This window comes from Suillus subaureus, assembly GCF_016647635.1.
Source record: "Suillus subaureus strain MN1 chromosome Unknown BJ212scaffold_37, whole genome shotgun sequence".
Lineage (NCBI taxonomy): Eukaryota > Fungi > Basidiomycota > Agaricomycetes > Boletales > Suillaceae > Suillus > Suillus subaureus.
The window spans coordinates 68,236-80,695 of NW_024538593.1; the positions used below are offsets into that span (position 1 = coordinate 68,236).

The window sequence follows — 12,460 nt, forward strand, 5'->3', positions numbered from 1 at the left end:
TATCTCTGGTAGTACTGTGACCGTCGACGCTCGGTCCTGGATCTGAGAGCATCGCTCTCTTTATGGTCCCTACCAGATGGGAGCTCTGAATTCAGGAACGCATGGACAGAACCCACTTGGACGTGTGCTTTTGCCAGGTGACGGCCCTCAACACCACGTGGTACCTTTCGATTTTTTCGTAATGGGGGTAGCATCAACCAATCAAATTCGTTTACCCGTCTTAAATAGTGGTGTTCTCAGTGTCCTATAGGCAGACAAAATAGAACGAAGACAGTGTATGAAGCACACTGGGCTCAACAACGCACATGCTTGGCAACCCTCTTGTCAAACTATATCAGCGAAAAACGCGGTGACACTCTGCAATACTGCCAATGTCATGATGGCATGTGCCTGACATTCGAGTAATATCCCAAACAATCGAACTGAGCCAGAGTACTTGGCAAACACAGCAGTCTAATGAGCATTGGAAGCAAACGTCAAAAATTCTAACAGCTGTAGGTGCCTTGAACTTTCACCAGCAGCGTATCTGTTTGTGCATATGGCGATTTGAAGTTTTGAACTCGTCATGTCACTAAATTTGATCCGCTTGACAACGGCAGGCAGGCTCAAAAGCGGTGATACCCGCGCACCTCAAAGCAACCACCAGTCCATTAGAATTATATCGGGCTACCGTTTGTCCGCAAAGAAACGCTGGAAATGCATACATTAAATGAGAGCTCACAGAAAAGACACCCCATCACACACCTTCAAATGTCGTAACTGCCACGTGCACGTAGCAATAAGCACTCCAATCTGCAACACACTATACCAAACAGCCTTCGAATTCGTGTTCTCACTCAAGTTTCGGAAATCCGCCTCTCTCTCCCGCTGGTACTGCTGTTCTCTCCGAACTTCTTCAAGCTTTTGGTTGAGGTCGCGGAGCTTGCTGCTAAGTTCGCCAATGTGGGTACGATCGCTCTCGATGTCTGGTTTCGTAGTTCCTACGACGATATCGAGATAGAGCTTGATGTGCGTGCTTGACCACCATGATGTGTAGTTGGTGGAAATGCAAATAGAGTGGTCGCCTGATTCATGGGAGGTGAATGTGAAGCGACCGTCCGACGGACCTCTCGTCTTTGTGACGATATGCGACGTTTCCATTTCCTATGGGCAGAAACTGCGTGTGAGATGTGTTGTTCGTAAAGGTGCCTTTGGGCCGTACCTCGACTTCAACTATAATTCCGAGTTCCTCGTTTAGGGTGTATTGTTGTGTGCTGTCGGCCCACTCCAACGCTCTGTAGTGTCCTATGATGCAAGGTAAGACATTCGAGGTGCTACCGACCGGTGATGAGGACACTTACCCTCAACCACCGTATCTGATGGCAGCTCTTCCACAAAACATCGCTTTTCGTTTGCATCCAAGTAGAAATGAAGGGCATTAACTGTCGTTATTAAGAGAAGAAAAGACAGCAGAAGCACCGGAAGGCGGAATGCAAACATGCTGTTCGGTGAGCAGGATGAAGACTAAGTTCACGAGGAAGAAGATTGAAAGTCACGTGCTGCATACTCAGAAATTTCATGTCCTGCGAATCGTTTCATCACCCATACCAGTTATACCATGCCTCCCGCACGATTTCAACCATCAGTCTATTAAAAATAAGATAAAAAGAGAAGAGGTTGCGCGCAAGCTGAAAAAAAGCAAGAGCCAGGCAAAACTACAGAAAAGGCTCGATCAGGCCAAGGTCGAAGCCAACGACCCGGCAGCAAAGAAAGTGCGTGTAACGATTCATCTGTACTCCTTTCGCAGTTGACCCCGCATCAGAAACGTATTTCAGAAAATGTACCTCGTACGCTCGATAATACCCGCGAGGCAGACCCAGCTATGCTCTCTGCAGCTGGCCCTTCGTCTGCCCAGCATGCAGAATTCTCCAATGATATTGCATCTGATCCTTTTGCGGACTATTTCAACTTCACGCTGGATCCAGCTATTCCCCCGAAGGTTCTCATTACAACCTCTGCAAAAGCTTCGAAGGGCACATATGAGTTTTGTGATGAGTTGGTAGGAGTATTTCCAGGTGCTGAGTTTATACGGCGGAAAAAGGGGAAAGGCTTCGAGATGGGTCGAATAGCTGGCTGGGCTGCTGGCCGTGGCTATAAACATCTGCTTGTAGTGAACGAGGACATGAAAAAGCCAAGTTTGTCACCTCGGCCACATTTGCCATTGAAGACTCATGGTTTTCTAGATGCTATTACCTTGGTGTATCTCCCTAATGGTCCTATGGCGTATTTCAAGCTTACGTCTATAGAACTCACAAAACAGATATATGTGAGCCCGCCTTCTATTTTATCGCTGGCGCAGAAATAACGGACCTGTATTAGGGTCACGCGAGAGCAACGCCACACAACCCCGAGCTTGTTCTCAATAATTTTTCAACTACTCTGGGACATGATGTTGGACGGATGTTCCAGACTTTATTCCCGCCATTACCTGAATTCCAGGGACGACAGGTAGTCGCGCTCCACAACCAACGTGACTTTTTGTTTTTCAGACGTCATCGGTAAGGGAGATCAGAAGAATTGAATGAATAGGACTCTCAACCAAAATTATTAGGTATGCTTTTCGCTCGCCTGAGAAAGTTGCTCTGCAAGAAATCGGGCCTCGCTTCACTCTGAAACTTCGATGGCTCAAAAGAGGGCTACCAGCAGTTCAAAACTTTGGGGCATCACCAGATGCCCTAGAGATCAATGTCGGGACTGAGGAGTTGCCTGAACCTCCAGAAGAAGCGCCCATGCCAGAACAAGACGAAGAATCGGGGATGAAGCTGTCCTGAACCCCTTCCAGTGAGCAATCCTCCAAAAGATAATGAGTACATCTGGCGTTGGAAGGTAATGTGCCATCCACTTGTTCACGAACATTATACTAATTACTCTGTAGCCTGAGCTTGAGACAACAAGAAAAACATTTTTCTTATGATGCACAACATCTCTTTGTTTGGAGAAGTGGAGGATCAATAGAAGATTGTAGTGCTTTTTGTAGTTCGTATCACATTCGGTTTGGATCATCAATCGTCCTTGTTAGTCCATTTGTGATAGTACGAAATAAAAGCAAGGAAAAAATACATTCTCTGAGATACAACTATTTGACATCGCAGCATCCTGTCAACAAAGTTCAAGGTTATTTACTTTGCTTTGTAAGATGACGATTCTTGCACCTATGCAATTGTCATGTCTACTCCGTCGCCTTCGAATTCGCCACAGGATAATGTGAAGCCTGCGGATTATAGAGATGTTTTTGCCGTATGTCCTTCTCGCATGTCATCTCAAACTAGTCATCCGCACTCACGGTAATGATAGGCCCGACAATCATACACCCAACATACAGAGTGCGTTTCCTTCTTGCGCAGCCTCTCCCTTCTTCAATAACCTTGTTGTATTGGTGCTCAGTCCATGCGAACAAGCAGCAAAGGCATCTTTGAGCTGCATGGACCGCAACGACTATAACCGGGACAAATGTATGGAATTCTTCCAGGCATATAGGGACTGTAAGAAGGCATGGGTGAGAGATTAGTATCCCTACTAAGTCTGAAACTTTTGTGCTGACTATGTTCCAGCTGGAGCAGAGACGCGAGGATCGTAGAGCTGGCCGACCTACGCCTATGTGAACCACGTCAAAGTGCCTGGGACGTTGGTTGATATGCACCTCATCATCTTTACTTAGACACGCATTTTTTGCGCGGCATGATACATCACGAAGACGACGATGTAAATTCTCCAGTGCGCTCGACAGGCTTTGTTAACAGCTACAAGGGCACATATGCAACCACAACCTCAAGCAAGTCCTCAGAACATACTGGTGGAAGAAATCTGTATTCGAAGCGTAAACTATCGACCGTGGATACACAAAATGAGTGTCAAGATCAATGAAATAAGTATACATCACGAGAAATAATGAAACTAAATGAGCCAGTGTCGTACCGGTAAATGAAAATACAAATCGAAGCAGACCTCGGTGTAGAAAAGGAAATGGAAAAATGAAAGGATACATACTAGAGAAACAAAGTCCATGATGAGAAAACGTGTTCGTATCGTAAAAGTCAAGAGAAAAACAAATCGAGGGAGGAAACGATAGGAATGAAACTGACCAGTGGAGCGAGGAAAATACAGATCAAGAGGTAGTAGAGAAGGAAACGGGCGACGACTTGCTCTGACTGATGCGTGCATAATCGTGGCGGTGGCAATAGTGGAATGTCATCTAGTAGGGGTAGTAAAGATCAATTAGCTTATCGTCGAAATTGGGTCGTAGGAGACCTCTGGCGTCAAAGACACACGATGTGATGTAGTATGCGTAGACTGGAAGTGGCCTTCGACTTCTTGGGCGGTGAAGCTCCGGGTCGTAGGGGACAGAAGGAGGCCGTCATCCGGATTGGTCGTAGGGGACCTGGCATCGGAGATATGCTGTGTGTAGGTGTGCGTTAGCGCGGAGGCGGCCTTGAATCACTTGGGCTGTGGGCGAGCCCATATCGTAGGTTTCAGTGAAAAAGGCCAATGTATTTGACTCCGCATTGCTGTTTTGGATCTAGGCTGTCGAAGCAGCGTGGTTGAGAGAAGAGGCGGCTTGAAGTGTCTGGTGTCGCGCTTCGTAACCAGGATCAGGGGCTTCAGCTTCGAGGCGGAAGACGGGAGATCGCCGAGAGAGCGCGCCTCCATATTTCGAGTCAGCGCGTCGATAGGGCAGTCGAATTCAGGGAGAGCAGCGCCAGGATCGGTAGATGGACCGCCGGAAAGATAGAGCGCCTTCATACGTCTGGTCAATGCATCCATGGAGTAGGCGGGTTCAGGGAGCGAGGATAACGAATGGTAGTAGATGAATGATGACGGCTGTTGACTAGAATGAGTGGTCGAAGCCTAGAAGGACAAGGCGGGTCATCGAGAGTGAGACCTGTCATTTTTGCAATTAGAATGTCAAGCGTAGGTTCTAGTGCATGATGTTCCTTCTGAGGCTTTGGTTCAGAACAATCGTCCTAGAGACTCAAACGTCAGGTATTGTGGAAATTGAGTAGTACGCTGCGTCTTACCTCGTGGATAGTGCTTTCGTCACTAAACGACTCACAGTCGTTAGCGTCCGAGGCATCGTCAGAGAAGACGCCGGTAGCTGGGTCGTCATCATGGGGTACAAGAGTGGTGCTGGAATCGATAAACAGGCGTTTACAGTAGAGGTCCGGCGAAGTGAGAGTGATGCAAGACGAACAAGTGTTAGAACACGTGATTGGGGCAGACGCTGTTTCCGTCGATTCGATTAAACGCGATGGAGATGAAGTCGGAGATGGCTGCAAGTGATACGATTCGACAGGCTTAGGCGCAGCGGAGATGGTGTTGTGATTAGGCGTGCAAGTAGAAATTGGGGCGGATATTATTTCCGTCGATTTGATTAAACGCGATGGAGATGAAGTCGGAGATGGCTGCAAGTGATACAATTCGACAGGCTTAGGCGTAGCGGAGATGATGTTGTTATCAGGCGTGCAAGTAGAAATTGGGGCGAATATTATTTCCGTCGATTTGATTAAACGTGATGGGGATGGAGACGAAAATGGCTGCAAGTGAGATGATTCGACAGGCTGATGCGTAACGGACTCGGAGGTGGTGGGATCATTAGCGGATGGAGGATTAGAGTCGGCGTCGTCGTCCTTGAGAGGGGCGGGCATATGCTTGGGCTCGTTGCTGAGGATCCTCTGTGCAGCTTTGTCGGCGGCGAGAACCAGGGTGATTGTCGACAAGCAGACAGAGTATACAACGAGGCCAACGGAAGCCTTCTCTACTTTGGCAAGGACCTGAGCGGTATTGTCGACGACAGCCCGTTTGAAGCAAGAGACCGTAAGCAAGCCAGTGACGGCGACGCGGGAAGCAATGGCCATGGCGGTAGAGAGAGTCATGATGATAAACGCTGATTGAGATAGGTGAAGGTCGTAAGAATATGCTGGTACGCGTATGTAGAGAGGGTAAACTGCAGGAGGGAAATGTTTGCGAGGGTACGCCGTATTTATAGTCCTGGAATTTCCCTAGAAAATCAAGGTTTGTGTGTGGGCGATAAACAGACTCGATCGCGACGCGCTCGTCACGTGTTCCGAAAATCAACCAGTATATAATCTCGCGTACATGATTCCAGCATCTGAAGGTCCCCCATGTGTTGACAGAGTTAAAGCAGAGTGCAAACGCCTATATCCCCTTCTACGCCTCCAGCCACAAATGATCCGGAGTGAGAACGCCCTCGTGACTGGCGTGCTGTTCTTGCCAGCTACTTCAGCGCGTAAGTTTACAGCGACCCACGCGGGACCCTGGTGAACGTGTTTTGTCAGGCCGCTATCATGTAAAATGTAATCTCGCAGAAGGGGCTGTGTGGTGGAGAGAGGGCAAGAGTGAGTTGACAAGACAGCGAGGATGATGGTCGAGGCGCACACGATGGGGGAGCCATGAGTTCCTTGCGATGACCGCTCCGTAATGTTCACCTTGGTACTTGTAGCCAATGACTTTCTGCGTTTGCTGAGAAGTGATCCCTAGTGATGCAACATGGCGCAGACCTCCTGTGGACTACGAGTTAAATGAGATGCATAAACCCCTTGTGATTATGCTGTTGTTAGTTACTATCTGTGTAATACGAGCTAGTAATTGTCTACCACCGTTACGAATGAGAGGAGGGACATCACCGAATGCGATTTACGTAATGCATCAGTTGAGCGATGGTATTCTTCGACCCGACATCGACTACGCGCGCCGTCCAAGGGTGGCAGCGCATGTCATTCGCTCACGTCTTGCGGGCAATCTCTTGAATCCTTTCTGAAGGCCCGAGTGAAAAATGGAAACTCAAGGGAGCTGCACAAACGGAATGTAAGGACAAACGATCATCAAACTCTCTAATGACACCATGAGACCCTCAGGCAGCACTCAAATGATTATCATATCACAACGAGGCACTTCATTTGCACAAAATCAAAGCATCTGTACGAAACGACATCAGAAGCGGTACAGGACGTACATACGACCGAGCAACTAGATAGCCACTTCCAATCTCCCAAAGGAAGTGATCAATCAAGAGGTGGGAAGCGGAGGAGGAGCATCCGGTTGAGGGGCAAAAATCAAATTAAGTGGGGGCGTCGTTTGACTGTCCTCGTTCAAGACTGTAGCGATAATAGAGCGTCCAGCAAAGGACCGCCCAGCAAGCGCCTTGAGACCTGCCTGTGCGCCTTCAGCATCAACATACTTGACATACACACGGCCAACACCCGCTGCTTCATCTGCGCGCTGAGCTTCAATGGCAGTCTGTTGTCCAGGCTCTCCAGGAGCCCATTTCGATTTGTCTTTCTTGACCGGCCGAGGAATGCGCAGATCTTCAACATTCCCGTATTTGGAGCATTCTTCTTTGACGTCCTCGTACAAGTCGCCATATTCGTCGTCATTGGTGAGATCGTCGGGAGTAACCATGTTGAGCATGAGAAGGATACGAGCATCGGCATTGCTGCTTTCACCAGCAGGCATGATGGGTCGAGGGATCTCTGGAAATTGGTCGTAAGGAAGGTTTGGAATCATGCCCGGTGTACCGGGTTTTGCGCCGACCGAGGCTCTCTGTACAACTAGATAACGGTCTCCTAGTTCCATGCCGTTCAAGCTTTGAATGGCAACGTCAGTAACAGAGGCATCCACATATTCGAAGAATGCAAAACCCTGCTCGTGTGCACGATTAGGTACAGGCTATCAGGAATGACAAGCGGAAGAATACCTTGGATGAACCATTGCCATTTTCACGAACCAAGTTGAAGGCTTTGAGCTCGCCGAAACTCTTGAGCAACTCCTGTACCTGCTCCTCATTCAAGTAAGTCGGCAGACCACCCACAAACACTTTGTTGATGGAGTCGGGGACATTGGTTGAAACAACGCCTGGAACATGGACGCTAGGAACAGTGATCTCAACACCACCGTAGTCCTTGGGTCGCCGAATTTTGAGTGGACCATTGATAAATATGATACCGTCAAAGGCCATAGCAGCCGTTGCATCTTCTGCGCTGCGGAACTACAAAAGACGGAAGGTCAAGACATGCCCAGTACCGGCCAAAATATGGACAAACCTCGACAAACGCATAGTTCTTCTCGTAATTACACTGGACTGCGAGGACAGGGTTTCCGGGGCCACCGGTGCCAATGTCCATTTCAATCATTTTGCTGTTGAAGAAGTCGGCAAGATTTTGCTCATTAACTTCAGGTGTGATACTGCCAATGTAGAGGCGACGGGATTGCCGAGATAAATTTGGGTTGCTCCCAATTCCCATGCCAAAAGTTTGGACTGGGATTGGAGGTGGCAAACCAGCGATACCAAGGATGGGAGGAACTTGTGTACGGTTCGCTCCAGGAAGGTTGAAAAGGCCTTTGAAAGACGTGACATTTAGATACCCTTGGAGAACTGGATAGTCGACCAACCTGTTTGTTTGGCTTGCATGGCAGAATATTGTTCGTATCCTGGAGCATGAACATCCCACCCAGAAGCTTTGCGCCTCCGCTGGGCCAAAGGAACCGCACCCTCAGGCGTAGGGGACCTTCGTTCTGGAGTGCCAAGCCCATCCCGTCCCTTACGCCCACCACGGCGAGGAGATCCCTCCTCACGACCTCGGCCATGCCGATGCTCACGGTTTTCTTCGCGGTGTTCTCGGCGACGGTCACTGTCGTGACCACTACCACGCTTCCTGCGGTCATCGAAGTCACGACCACCAAAGTCCCGGCGTCGGTCGTCTCGACGATCACCGAAATGTTCTCTGTTTCTGTCTCTGTCCCCTCTCTCTCTGTGGCCATGGCCATCCCTGTCACGGTCCCTGTAATCGCGGTGTCCATCGTCACGCCTCCGGCGGTCGCGCTCCTCACGGAAGCTGTGCTCTAGAGAAAGAATAAAACCACGGGTAGTGAGTAACGTGTGATGCTGCTGGCGGGATCAGCAGTTCGGCGAGGAGGTGCATTTGCTGTATCCTAGCTAGCTAAAAAGGAAACACGGGGCAAAAAGAGGACGATTCTCATGGAACCATGAGTTTATCATCTTTCGCAGGAAAAAATCCAGGCAAAAGATGAAGCAAAGAACAAGTACCTCCAGCAGTGTTTCTCGAGGAATACAAGTCGGCTTTTTAGCGCCTACTCGTGAAAATGACGCATGAAGAATGGGAGACCAAACTCACCTTCTGCCATATTTGAGTCTTTTGCTCGATGTGGTTCGTGTTCAAGGAAGGGTCCAAGCTTTTGGCGATGTGAAAAAGTTACGTCAGCCGAGTCCTCCGACGCAGCACTAGTGCTGCCACTCCAGGCAATAATAATTTGACTACTTGAACCCATTCTGCTATGCCTACAGACCTTCCATACGCTGCTGACGCTGAAGTCTCATTGTCCTACGACGAGATAGAGGTATGCACTCCCTTGCACTCAAGTTGGTATCTTTTAACACTTTGTTATACAGGTCCTTCGGCTACAATACGAGAAGGAGCTTGGGCAGTCTCACATCACCGTCCAGACTAAATTCAACTATGCATGGGGGCTAGTGAAGAGCCCAGTACGCGAAAACCAGGTTGAGGGCGTGCGACTGCTGCAAGGTTTGCGTTGCTTTGGTGTCTCCTTTTCGTGGTGTCTGACTTGACGCTCCACAGAAATATACCGAACAGAGCCGTCAAGACGGCGAGAGTGCTTGTACTACTTAGCACTCGGATACTATAAGATGGGCAACTTCACAGATGCAAGAAGCTTCAACGGTATGTTAAGGACGTACCTCCTTACATTGTCTTCCTGGCTATTTATACTCAATGCGCAGACCTCCTGCTTTCACGGGAGCCCACCAATCTGCAGGCACAAAGTCTAGCATCACTGATAGACAAAGGTGTTACGCGAGGTACGTCATTTTTAGAGTATTTTTGCGTCTTACTGATCTGGGTGTGCAGAGGGATACGTGGGTATGGCACTTGCTGGCGGTGTAGCCGCAGTCGGCACCCTCGTCATCGCGGGTCTCATACGGCGAGCAACCCGCAAATAATTCGAAATGAAGAACTCTGACACGCCTTTCTATTTACACTATTGCACCGTCACCCTTGCTGTCTCCACCATGCATTATTCTATATCACGATTATCCCTTTGCGCAATACACTATTTCGTAAATATCGGTCACTGGGTTCGTATGTACAGTAGCCGTTGAGTATTCTGGACACAATGCGATATATGCCAAATATATACTGCTTTCCCTACTCCTATAAAACCTACAAGGCGCGAGAATGACGTTTACATTACAAGTAGGTGTGAAAACACAGGTCCTCCCAGCAGGCCGGCCCTAATGATTGTGTCGTTTCACAGCTTCGAGCTTCAAGCTTATGGCTAGAGCCATCGTGTAACATCATCATCTCGAGACCATATATATTGACCTCTCGTAATTGTAGATTAACTCCTTCGACACTTCATTCACCCCTGATGAGACGAGGAACTCCACGACCTCGTACAAAGCGGTGAAGTCCATGAGCATCGCTAGCCGGAATCACCATCACGAAGTTTGTCGAATGGCTCCAAACTCCAACTCAGTCAACAAAACAGGCACCAGTGATACGAGCAGGCCGCAATTATATATTATCTTCCCTCATGTAAGACCTAAAGGTGAACCGAGTGTGCGAGCTATAATTACAATAAGTTAGCGAGTGTTCTACAAAGACGAGAATAATGCATCCAGAAATACGGACAGTCATTGTCACTGATGGTATGAATCAGCATTGTCACGTGTGGTATAGATATTGGGCGGGGTAAATGTTGCAGCAAAGATACATGTAATTGAACCACTCTCCGATCGTACAAGTCCGTATGTGAATGACAAAAGCCCGTGAATTCTATGTGAGTGCAAGTGTGGTTGTTTTCGTACTCGTGGAGCTGTGCTATTGTCATGTTGGCAGGAAGACAGCTGCACCGCAGTCAGTGCTACCATTGCAACAGGGCTGTGTTGAACTACTCACCTGCTTGCGTGTTCATATCCTCCGTCGATAGCTAAATGCACGTTGTAGGTTTTGCAACCATCGAGAGGGTCATAACATACCTTGAACGAAACTATTCCAATGAATAGGAACGATATGCATACACCTGTCTGGAACATTATCCAGAAACAAGCCCACACTGGGCAAGTTAATCAGCTTCATCCAATGGACCACCACGTAAAATATCACCATGCGCAGATATTCGTGGAAACATAAGATTGAACTGCGTGCAGTCAGAGTCGTTCGCTTTTCGAAAGAACTTGTCATCTGTCAGGTCCCCTACAACGAATCAAGCGAATGGATGATACATAAAAAGAATTGAAGCATACAAATGACGTAGAACGTGCTAGAACCGCAAATTCCATTAGCTCGAGCTTTCAGAACATACACAACATCGATACGCACTTCATAACGCCGACGAATAAGCAGTACCATCGAAGGGCTTGCCTGTTAAGTTTCAGCACCAAGGCAATGTCATCGAATCGCTCCACTCACGCATGTCCGATAAACCAGAAGCCAACAAGTAGACCCTCATAAAACAATGTGAGCAGGATAGTCCTGCATCGGCGTCAGCACTCCGTGGAAGCAAGGTGAGATTCTTCGGCTCACAGTTTGTCTCGCACAAGAACCAACGGAGTAATAAGCCCCAGGCCAAGGACAAAGCTCAGAATTTTGGCGACAAGAGAATCAAAGCCAGCCAGTATGAAGGCGCCACCGAAGACACTTGATCCCACATACCCCGCTGCGAGTATGATTGGTGGACGGCCGCCTTCGACAATGGTCGCACCTGTTGTTATGCTCGTTATAAGATGCGATGCGGAATCAGAATGAATCGGGCGTACCACCTAGATTTGGATCGATCGTTACCGATGATATAGTGCCTCCAGTTAGGACGGCCTGGACACCGAACGGCATTGTTCAAACAGGAACTGTGCCTGGCAGCAAGACAAACTCACTGCTACGATGTGGCAAAACTCATGCCATCCAATGGTAAAGAGTTTGAGCGGGTTAATTAGCGTCCGTGCGACTGGTATATTCCAGATTCCGAATATAACCACAGCGTAAACAACGGTCTGTAAGCGAGTTCAGACACAAGATGCTATGGAAGAGTACGTGGGTTTAAAAGACGTACAACGTATAAAACGACTATCTGAGAAAGGTTAGCACAGTTAAGCCATGCGTTACGTGTCACTTTAAAGCGTCATAAAAGAAATACACGAACCTGGTCGTGAGTTGGGGTAAGTGGTGGTGTATGGGGCGCCTGGGTAGCAATGGGAACATCCCTTGGATACATGGGTTGGCAGAATGCCTGCCGTATCGATGAAGGCTCTCCAGACACAAGAAATAGCAGAGAAACAAGAGATCGAGGACAGCACAAGGAGGCGTGAACGCGAATTTTGAGAGTCGATTTCCTCGTGGACGCCTCAAGGCTCGAAGTGCTTAAGTACAATTCA

The 12,460-nt window shown here is 48.4% G+C and overlaps 8 protein-coding genes across 8 annotated transcripts; 4 read left to right on the plus strand and 4 right to left on the minus strand.

Annotated features, from left to right (window-relative positions):
• Positions 1 to 666: 666 nt before the first annotated feature.
• On the minus strand, positions 667 to 1,479 carry BJ212DRAFT_1448930 (emp24/gp25L/p24 family/GOLD-domain-containing protein; the record flags this gene model as incomplete). Its single annotated transcript, XM_041338614.1, has 4 exons — positions 667 to 690; positions 745 to 1,143; positions 1,202 to 1,284; positions 1,341 to 1,479. The coding sequence occupies 4 exons, from the start codon at positions 1,477 to 1,479 to the stop codon at positions 667 to 669; spliced, it is 645 nt and encodes a 214-aa protein (XP_041188698.1).
• A 17-nt stretch (positions 1,480 to 1,496) lies between these two features.
• On the plus strand, positions 1,497 to 2,953 carry BJ212DRAFT_1280599 (Brix-domain-containing protein; the record flags this gene model as incomplete). The annotated part of the gene is made up of 7 exons (XM_041331567.1): positions 1,497 to 1,751; positions 1,802 to 2,174; positions 2,223 to 2,305; positions 2,359 to 2,537; positions 2,591 to 2,803; positions 2,826 to 2,865; positions 2,915 to 2,953. 7 exons carry the CDS (start codon positions 1,497 to 1,499, stop codon positions 2,951 to 2,953), a joined length of 1,182 nt encoding a protein of 393 aa, XP_041188699.1.
• Positions 2,954 to 3,204: 251 nt separating this feature from the next.
• BJ212DRAFT_1484869 (uncharacterized protein) lies at positions 3,205 to 3,641 on the plus strand (the record flags this gene model as incomplete). The annotated part of the gene is made up of 4 exons (XM_041340879.1): positions 3,205 to 3,276; positions 3,334 to 3,362; positions 3,424 to 3,535; positions 3,591 to 3,641. The coding sequence occupies 4 exons, from the start codon at positions 3,205 to 3,207 to the stop codon at positions 3,639 to 3,641; spliced, it is 264 nt and encodes an 87-aa protein (XP_041188700.1).
• An 812-nt stretch (positions 3,642 to 4,453) lies between these two features.
• BJ212DRAFT_639707 (uncharacterized protein) lies at positions 4,454 to 6,004 on the minus strand. The gene is made up of 2 exons (XM_041343722.1): positions 5,055 to 6,004; positions 4,454 to 5,000 (listed from the first exon to the last, which is right to left on the minus strand). Exons 1-2 carry the CDS (start codon positions 5,907 to 5,909, stop codon positions 4,788 to 4,790), a joined length of 1,068 nt encoding a protein of 355 aa, XP_041188701.1. The 5' UTR covers positions 5,910 to 6,004; the 3' UTR covers positions 4,454 to 4,787.
• Positions 6,005 to 6,481: 477 nt separating this feature from the next.
• Positions 6,482 to 6,938, plus strand: BJ212DRAFT_639099 (uncharacterized protein). Its single transcript, XM_041343721.1, has one exon. It carries the CDS (start codon positions 6,581 to 6,583, stop codon positions 6,812 to 6,814), a length of 234 nt encoding a protein of 77 aa, XP_041188702.1. The 5' UTR covers positions 6,482 to 6,580; the 3' UTR covers positions 6,815 to 6,938.
• BJ212DRAFT_1382038 (uncharacterized protein) lies at positions 6,927 to 9,233 on the minus strand. The gene is made up of 5 exons (XM_041336682.1): positions 9,189 to 9,233; positions 8,446 to 8,895; positions 8,097 to 8,392; positions 7,751 to 8,041; positions 6,927 to 7,695 (listed from the first exon to the last, which is right to left on the minus strand). The coding sequence occupies exons 1-5, from the start codon at positions 9,196 to 9,198 to the stop codon at positions 7,063 to 7,065; spliced, it is 1,680 nt and encodes a 559-aa protein (XP_041188703.1). The 5' UTR covers positions 9,199 to 9,233; the 3' UTR covers positions 6,927 to 7,062.
• BJ212DRAFT_1382043 (uncharacterized protein) lies at positions 9,234 to 10,261 on the plus strand. Its single transcript, XM_041336683.1, has 5 exons — positions 9,234 to 9,411; positions 9,464 to 9,596; positions 9,651 to 9,752; positions 9,812 to 9,889; positions 9,939 to 10,261. The coding sequence occupies exons 1-5, from the start codon at positions 9,349 to 9,351 to the stop codon at positions 10,028 to 10,030; spliced, it is 468 nt and encodes a 155-aa protein (XP_041188704.1). The 5' UTR covers positions 9,234 to 9,348; the 3' UTR covers positions 10,031 to 10,261.
• Positions 10,262 to 10,916: 655 nt separating this feature from the next.
• Positions 10,917 to 12,300, minus strand: BJ212DRAFT_1484873 (peptidase M50B-like-domain-containing protein; the record flags this gene model as incomplete). Its single annotated transcript, XM_041340880.1, has 12 exons — positions 10,917 to 10,936; positions 10,989 to 11,019; positions 11,069 to 11,145; positions 11,196 to 11,285; positions 11,336 to 11,352; positions 11,412 to 11,453; positions 11,502 to 11,564; positions 11,616 to 11,793; positions 11,849 to 11,903; positions 11,963 to 12,079; positions 12,139 to 12,156; positions 12,229 to 12,300. 12 exons carry the CDS (start codon positions 12,298 to 12,300, stop codon positions 10,917 to 10,919), a joined length of 780 nt encoding a protein of 259 aa, XP_041188705.1.
• Between the last annotated feature and the right edge of the window lie 160 nt (positions 12,301 to 12,460).